An 8937-nucleotide genomic window follows, 5' to 3' on the forward strand; every position below is an offset into this window, starting at 1 on the left:
ATAAGTCTCTATAATTAAAGCAATATAAAACTGCTTCATATATAGCAATAATATTATACATATTTATATATTTCTTCTTTTATCTCTTTTTTACAAATATTGGCATATATATATATATGTATAAGTCGTAATAGTCAATTGTTTCAATTATTTTGACATTAATGCTCTTGCGAATGAATTAAGTGGGTATTTAGAAAGGCTAATTAATGAGCAGAAATTTGCATACGATCAAATAATTGGTGCTGTTAGCGGTAATATGGGTGGACTTTTCTTCTTATACGGTCAAGGTGGTTGTGGAAAAATATTCTTATGGTCAACTATATCATGCTCAATTAGGTCTAAAGGATGTATAGTTTTAAATGTTGCTTCGAGTGGGATTGCTGCACTTTTGTTGCCTAATGGAATAACTGCACATTCAAGGTTTAAAATTCCTTTGGCCATAAATGAGGATTCTTTGTGTAGCATTAAATAGGGAAGTCTTCTTGCAAGGTTAATATCCAAGGCCAAATTAATCATATAGGATGAAGCTCCAATGATAAGTAAGTATTGTTACGAAGCTTTAGACAAATGCCTCAGAGACATCTTAAGGTGCTCAGATTCGTATAATGCTCATTTGCCATTTGGAGATAAAGTTGTTGTTCTCGGAGGAGATTTTAGACAAATTTTACCAGTGATTCCTAGAGGCTCAAGGCAAGATATAATTCAGTCTTCTATTAATTCTTCATATTTGTGGCATAACTGTAAGATTTTGAAGCTTACAAAAAATATGAGATTGTCACTAGGTGAAAACAACAACATACAAGAACTCAGAAATTTTGCAGAATGGCTACTCAAAATTGGTGATGGTTTAGCTGGTGATACAACAGATGGTGAATCGATCGTTCATATACCATCTAACATCTTGATTAAAAACTCTGAGACAGCTTTGGATGACCTCATTGATTTCGTGTATCCAGATATGTTATCCAATTTATCCGTTGAAAATTATTTCAAGAATAGAGCAATTCTTGCACCAACTTTGGATTGTGTCACTGATGTCAACAACAAGATGACTGCAAGATTACCTGGACAAGAAAGAGTCTACTTAAGTTTAGACTATGTGTGTGCTGAAGAGGGAAATATGGAATTTGAGTTAGATGCTTTCTCGTCGGAGATTCTAAATAGAATAAATTGTTCAGGTCTACCACCACACAAGTTGGTTCTGAAGGTTGGCGCTCCTGTTATGTTGCTGCGGAATATAGACCAAAGTAATAGTTTGTGCAATGGAACGAGGATGCAAGTTAGAAGAATGGAAAATCATGTGATAGAATGCAAGACTTTAACTGGTAACAAAGCTGGAAGTATTGTTCTTATCCCAAGACTGAATCTAATTCCAAATAATGAAACATTGCTGGTCAGGTTTCAAAGAAGACAATTCCCAATTATCATGTCATTTGCAATGACAATAAATAAGTCCCAGGACAAACTCTATCGAAAGTTGGAATTACCTTCTAAGGCCAGTTTTCACCCATGGTTAATTGTGTGTTGCGTTATCAAGGGTAACGAGTAAAGATGGTCTGCGAGCACTGTTGCAAGATCATGGACACTTGGAAGATCTGCACGATGAATGTGGTATATAGAGAAATTTTTGAGAGCCTATAATAAAAAGGTAATAACAAAATGTCTTACTAAATCTATTTATTTATTAAAATTTATTACTATCACTTAAAAAAATTTAGAAATTCTAGAAACTAATAGATGAATTCTTATTGTACATTAATAGTTTGAGAATATTAAAATTATCATTAAAATTTGTATAATTTTATTCTCTTGACAAATAATTTTATAATTACATTAATCATATAATTTTATATACAAACATTGATACAGTGTTGTTTCATGTATATATTTTGCAGGTATCAAAGGATAGCATTGAATTGTTATTCAGTAGGTTTAAATTATTTATTGTTTATTACAAAACTTTCTGCATTAGGATTCTCTATTAATTTGTTCTTCATTTTGAGCTGATTTTGATATTTTCTAAACCAACATATAAAACTTTGTTGGTAGATTTAAGTATTACTAGATTATTTATGGTCATATTGAGTATATATGCCTGATTTATTGAAAAAAGTAGATTAAATAACTATTTTATAGTTAATACAATTAACACTATATTAAGAAAAGAAAAACAACGCATACAAGTTATTTTTTTATTAATTAAATTATTATAATTAAAATGAAATTTAACATAACAACTTAAAATTATAATTTCAATCTTATCACGTGCATGGCACGGGTGATTAAACTTGTATTCTATTAAAATAGAGAATATTTTAAAAATATTTTATTAAATCAAACACTTTTTGAATGGCAGGACTAGATTATAAATTTTAATTTTTTCTAGAGATCCAATTACAAACTATTAAAGTATAGGAACCAATTTATAATTTTACCAAAAATATAAAGACTAACGGTATAATTTAACCTTATTTTTAATATAGAAGTGGAAATAATATTTTGTTTAAATATTAACATTTAAAATGTATTATAGTATTGTAAAAATATTCAACACACTTCTTTACGTATTTTAACACTTCTCTTATATATTAATTGGAATGTTGCCACGTGTTCAATACACTTTTTATGTATTAATTTTTTACCTATAAAATTTATTTACCTGTAATTATACCAAATAATTTTATTTCTAACAAAAATACTAATATTTTTTTCATATAAAAAAATTAGCCATTATTTGTAGATATGATTATATAAGAAGAAAGTAATTATACATATATCATATATGAAATCCTTGCTGGATTGGAGCAGAAGAGGATGACCACGATTCCAGTTTGAGTCATATAAGTAAAAAACAATTGTATTAGAAATTTTTATTTCTTAATTGAAACCTCTATCAAATTGAGTTGAATTTTCTTAAATTCCTAGTAATACATAACATATTGAAGCTTAAATTAGTTAATATATATATATATATATATATATATATATATATATATATATATATATATATATATTTGTATATAAATATGTGTTATTATTTAACTTATCTTTAATATATATTTTATATTTTAATATGTATTTTATATTAATAATTAATTTAGTGACTAAATTTTAATGTATAATTAAAATGGGTGTAAGTGTATATAGAGCAAGGTTTTGAAAACTAAATTGGTCATTGAATTACTTTACTTATTAATTCACTAGTTTACTAGTCTAATTGATTGTAATTCAACCAAAAAAATTATTTTATAATAAAATAATAATAAATTTTAAATTAACATTCTAAAACATAATTATAATTTAATATAAACTTTAAAATATCTTCTAAATTTAAAACATTACATGCAATATCATCAACCAAAGTCTTCTTATCTTAAATCTTAACAAAGTACAAATTCAAAACTTAAATGACTAAGATGTTTATTTAAATATATTTTGAATCTTTTAGTATTAAAAGTGAATTTTCTTGATAAGAAGGTATTTCGACTGCCAATTGTTTCGACTACAGAAGTAGAGACGAGCAAGCCGAAGTCGAAGAAAGATGGTGCAAAGAATGTCGAAGTGGAAAAGTAGTTATTGTCTTTCCTTGAAGATCAAGACTTGTTCCTCGACCTTCAAGCTGAATGGAGAACATATGTACGAAATTTGAAGAGTAAACTGAATAAAATGTAGGACTTGAAGATCAAGAAAGATGTGAGTGTCAAAACTTAGGAGTCAAGATTATTCATGGTCAAGACAAGTTCATGGTCTGAGAAAAAGGAAAGAGTAAGATTGTAGCCAAATTCTCCATGACAAGTCTATCTTCATGGTGTATAAATAGGAGAAACTCATAAGAGTTCTGGACTTCAATAAAAAGCACTAGATCATCACACAAAATTCCGCCAAAATTTTCAGTTCCAGTGACGCAATGGAAGATCATGGAGTGCAAGTGCGTGTGAGTGTTGGAAGTCAACTTTTATTTTGTTTTCCTTTATTTTTTTTGTTTGAATTCATTTCTTTACTTTAAGTATTTTATTGTTATTTTGCTTTCTTTCAATTTTAATTTTACGCTTTCATTTATTTAAAACTTTCATTTATTTTACGTATTTTTCTTTATTTGCTACAATTTTCCACCAGTAGTTCGATGCAGTTCGCTTCAACACTAATGTAAGGCCCGGATAACTAATATGTAATTAACTTATAAGTAAAAATTTATTTTAGAAAATTAAAAAATTGAATTTTATAGTTAAATGTGATAGAGCTAATTAAAAAAAGAATTTTAACACTAATTTTAAAGAATTTAACCCAAAATTAGGCCAAACGGGCCAAACCGGACCCGTATTGGGCCCAAGGCCCAACCCATTAACTCATTAATGAAGGACACAGCCCTTCCTTCCCCAGCAAAACATCACACACGCCGAAAACAGATTTGGGGAAGGGAAGAATACTCCATGAAAACTAACCCACACTTAGAGAATCAAATCCATATAACTTTCTATCCGGAGTTCCGATCGCCGCACCGTTTGTGACTACACAACCGTGACGTCGAGCTCTACAAAGTCCATAAGATTATTTAAGAGGTAAGCCACGCATTCTTTCCAGTCTCCTAGCCCTTGATTTTTGAATTTATTGAGTAAAGGTGTTAAGATTTTAAGTTCCTTAATGTTATAGGGTCCAATTAGCTTGAGGAAAATGCTTAATCTTACCTCTTTAGTCCGTTGGTATGGTAAGAATCCTCAACCCATAGTAATTTATTGAGTATATGTGATTAGCTATTGAGTTTGTATATGTGGGTGTCTATGATGTGTATTAGGCAATATATATGTATGTGGTTTGGTGCTTGATTGAGATTTTGGAAGCTAGGAAGTGAAATTGTATGCTAAAAAATCTGTTGGTGAGGTGTTAAGGCCTTGGAAGCTTGAGGAAAGGTGAATTGGAGGTGTTCCGAGTTGATCGTGTAATCGGCTAAAGTATGGTTTCGGTTTCTCGTATCTAAAATGTAATGTAATGTGAAAATTTAGGCTAGTGACCCTAGGATAAGAATTGAATTTGTGATGTTGTTGATTTATTGAAATGGATTGTATTGGTTAATTGGTTGTTGGTTTTGGAGGGTGTAATTGATGTCCTTGTTGATGATATATGTGATTTGTATATGATGATGATTGGTATGTATAAAGGTTGATTTTGAAGTTGATATTGTACTTGATATGGATATTTGATGATGTATATTGAATATTGTGAAATTGGAAGTATGGGATTGGAATGTGATGAAAATAGAGAATTGGTAGGATGATGAATGTGTATTGTATATTGTTGAAATTGAAATATTGAGTTGAGATTTATAAAGAATGCTGAATTGGTAAAGGTTTGGGTTGGTTCTAAAGGGTTTGGAAATTGTAAGTTTTTAAATTGGAGGTTTGTTAAGTTTTGTGAAAACTATGATTTTGACCAACTTTGGCAGAGCATAATTTGATCTCCAAACCTCTGATTTATATCAAACTTGTTTAGAAAGAAAATTTCACTCGAGATGTTTATGCCATTTGAAGAATAGAGGAAAATGTTTTAAAACAAGAAAGTTATGCGCGATAAAATTTTGGGTATAAAACTGAAAATTCTGGATTTAACAGCTTTTTGAAACTTCTGCTATACATGCGTACGCGGACCCCCAGCATACGCGGCCATTTGTTTCTGTTTGGTGTGTGCGCGTACGCGGGCAGGTGCTGCGTACACGTCATGGGACAAAAGGGACACTCGTGTACGTCGGCACATGGCTACGTACGCGGATGTTCGTCTCTGTCCAGTGTACTTGCATCCGCGAACAAAGGATGCATACGCATCTTGAGAAACATTGCATTCCCGCATACGCGTGACATGGTTCGCGTATGTGAAGCCCTATTTTCTTCTAAATTTTGATTTTTGATTTCTAAGGTATTCCTCTAGCTTTCAAAACCTTATTTTCTCTTGTTTAAAGCCTGGTAGGTGGATTTTGGATAATGAAGTATAGTGAGGACTGTGAGGAAGATAACTTGTGGATGAAGTAAGGTGTGAATTAGTAATGAATCATGACTAATGATGATTATATGAGTTTGCCGATGATGATGGTGAAAGTGCTGTTTATGTTATGAGCCAAATGGCTGTATATGATAATAAATTATGGTTGCTTATGGATTATGTTATGAGTCGGATGGCTGTATTAATATTGAATTATGGCTGAGCATGAATATATATGATTATTGATTCGATAATGTGATTGTTGCACTTCCAAATATCTTAAATACGAGTTTTATTGGGTGAAAGTAGTGGCGAGCCACCACGTGCTCCAAGTTGATTCTCGATGCTCTGCTGACCTTGTGTCGTAAGTGTGGCCAGACACTGTAAAAGTTCCGGATAAGCTCGTCCCCATGGAATAATGCTGGAGTGTATTGATTGATTAAAATTATGAATTGTTTGAGTTTTGGGGATGCACGACAGAGGGACAGTCCAATGGTTAGCTACCAAGACTTGTCGGTTTGACTTTATAACCGACAGATGAGACTTATCAGCCAATAGGACAGGCATACTTGATATGCATCTATATGTTTGCTTGGTATGCCTTGTTTGGATTGCCTAAGTGATTGCATAAACTATTTGCTAACTGTTTATTTGCTGTATATGCTTTCTATCTGTGATTTTCTTGCATGTAATAATTGTGTTTGTAACATTTGATTCTGGTGGTGGTTGAGAGGTTCGGAGGAGTTGGAAAGAGGAGTTTTAGATAGATTGAAGACCCGTAGCTAGTTGCCTATTTTATTTTACGGTTTAGTTTATGTTATAAGATTAAATTTCATGTCAGAAGTTCTAGGATTGCCTTTGGCTTTTCCAGGACATTATATGTTAGATATATGGGAACTGTTACCATGTTGAGAACCGCTGGTTCTCACCCCATACATATTTTGTGGTTTTCAGATGCAGGGCGTAAGGCGCCTTGCTGAGGCATGCTGAAAGCTTCTAATAGCGGAGATCTTTGTTTTTTTCGGATTTACTTTTGGCTTTATATATATAGTAGATGCTTGTTATCCCCACTGCTTATGCATTTGATGTATCAACTTTCTCTTAGAGGTTATTTTGGAGAAACAGGTTCTGTAAACTTTGTCTTTTGGGTTCTTTTAGGTTCTCTAATATATATATATATATATATATATATATATATATATATATATATATATATATATATATATATATATATATATATATATATATATATATATATATATATATATATATAGCTCTGTAACAGCCCAAACTATCCGCTAGCACGATATTGTCCGCTTTGGCACACAAGATCTCACGGTTTTGCCTTTGACGATAGGGATGATAGCCGAAGCCCCCCACACTCACTCGTCAAAATGTGTCATGCTAGGGAGAGGTATCCACACCCTTATAAGGCATGCTTCGTTCCCCTCCCCACGGATGTGGGACCTTACAATAAATCTGTAATAGCCCAGACCACCCGCTAGCACGATATTGTCCGTTTTGGCACACAAGGCCTCACGGTTTTGCCTTTGACGATAGGAATGATAGCCGAAGCCTCCCACACTCACTCGTCAAAATGCGTCATGCTAGGAAGAGGTATCCACACCTTTATAAGGCATGCTTCGTTCCCCTCCTTAACCGATGTGGGACCTTACAATCCACCCCCTAAGAGAGCCCAGCGCCCTCGCTGGCACATCGATCTGGGTTCTAGCTTTGATACCATCTATAACAGTCCAGACCACCCGCACGAGTGAGTATGGGGGCTTCGGCTATCATCCCTATCGTCAAAGGCAAAACCGTGAGGCCTTGTGTGCCAAAACGGACAATATCGAGCTAACGGGTAGTCTGGGCTGTTACAGATTTATTGTAAGGTCCTACATCGGTTGGGGAGGGAAACGAAACATGCCTTATAAGGGTGTGGATACCTCTCCCTAGTATGACGCATTTTGACAAGTGAGTGTGGGGGGCTTCGGCTATCATCCCTATCGTCAAAGGAAAAACCGTGAGGCCTTGTGTGCCAAAACGAACAATATCGTACTAGCGGATGGTCTGGGATATTACAGATGGTATCAGAGTCGGAGCCCAGGTCGATGTGCCAGCGAGGGCACTGGACTCCCTTAGGGGGTGGATTGTAAGGTCCCACATCGGTTGGAAAGGGGAACGAAGCATGCCTTATAAGGGTGTGGATACCTCTTCCTAGCATGACGCATTTTGATGAGTGAGTGTGGGGGGCTTTGGCCATCATCCTTATCGTCAAAGGCAAAACCGTGAGGCTTTATGTGCCAAAGCGGATAATATCGTGCTAGCGGGTGGTCTGGGCTGTTACAGATTTATTGTAAGGTCCCACATCGGTGGGGAGGAGAACGAAGCATGCCTTATAAGGATGTGGATACCTCTCCCTAGCATGATGCATTTTGACGAGTGAGTGTGGGGGGCTTCGGCTATCATCCCTATCGTCAAAGGCAAAACCGTGAGACCTTGTGTGCCAAAGCAGACAATATCGTCACCGCTGGTGGGACATAGACTTAACTGCCTTCGTCGCCGCCTCAGTAGGATCACGAGAATGACGACGACGACTACTAAAATTGTTAGGGTTTAGGCCTTTGTTTTACTTTTTTATTGTATTTAATTTATTTGACTTTTAATTTATTTGAACATTTGATATTTAATAATATTACATAATTAGTTTCTATTATTTATGATTTGATTACTATTTGTGTGAAAAATAAATTTAAATAAAAAATTAAAATTAAAAAGAAAAAGTTTTAAAAAATTATGTCATCATATTTTTTTTAAAAAATTGACATTACCGTCAAATTTACCGAGGGCATAATCCGACAGTAATAGTGCAAAAAATAGTATATTGTGGCGCTAACTTTACTGTTGAAAGATTTCATTGGCACCCAAAAGGTTTCTCGGGCAGGTATTCCGTCGCAAAATCAGAGG

General features: G+C 33.8%; 1 protein-coding gene across 1 annotated transcript; it reads left to right on the forward strand.

The window, feature by feature from the left end:
* Window positions 1–532: 532 nt before the first annotated feature.
* Window positions 533–1909, forward strand: LOC130949248 (uncharacterized). Its single transcript, XM_057878022.1, has 3 exons — window positions 533–1398; window positions 1538–1611; window positions 1896–1909. Exons 1-3 carry the CDS (start codon window positions 533–535, stop codon window positions 1907–1909), a joined length of 954 nt encoding a protein of 317 aa, XP_057734005.1.
* Window positions 1910–8937: the final 7028 nt, after the last annotated feature.

Source organism: Arachis stenosperma, chromosome 9 (assembly GCF_014773155.1).
Source record: "Arachis stenosperma cultivar V10309 chromosome 9, arast.V10309.gnm1.PFL2, whole genome shotgun sequence".
Classification (NCBI taxonomy): Eukaryota; Viridiplantae; Streptophyta; class Magnoliopsida; order Fabales; family Fabaceae; genus Arachis; species Arachis stenosperma.

Bases quoted from the DNA above. Each gene is read 5' to 3' on its own strand.
- LOC130949248 (XM_057878022.1), top strand. From the start codon at position 533: ATGATAAGTAAGTATTGTTACGAAGCTTTAGACAAATGCCTCAGAGAC. The intron at 1,399-1,537 runs GTTTCAAAGAAG...TGCGTTATCAAG, and splicing joins AATGAAACATTGCTGGTCAG to GGTAACGAGTAAAGATGGTC.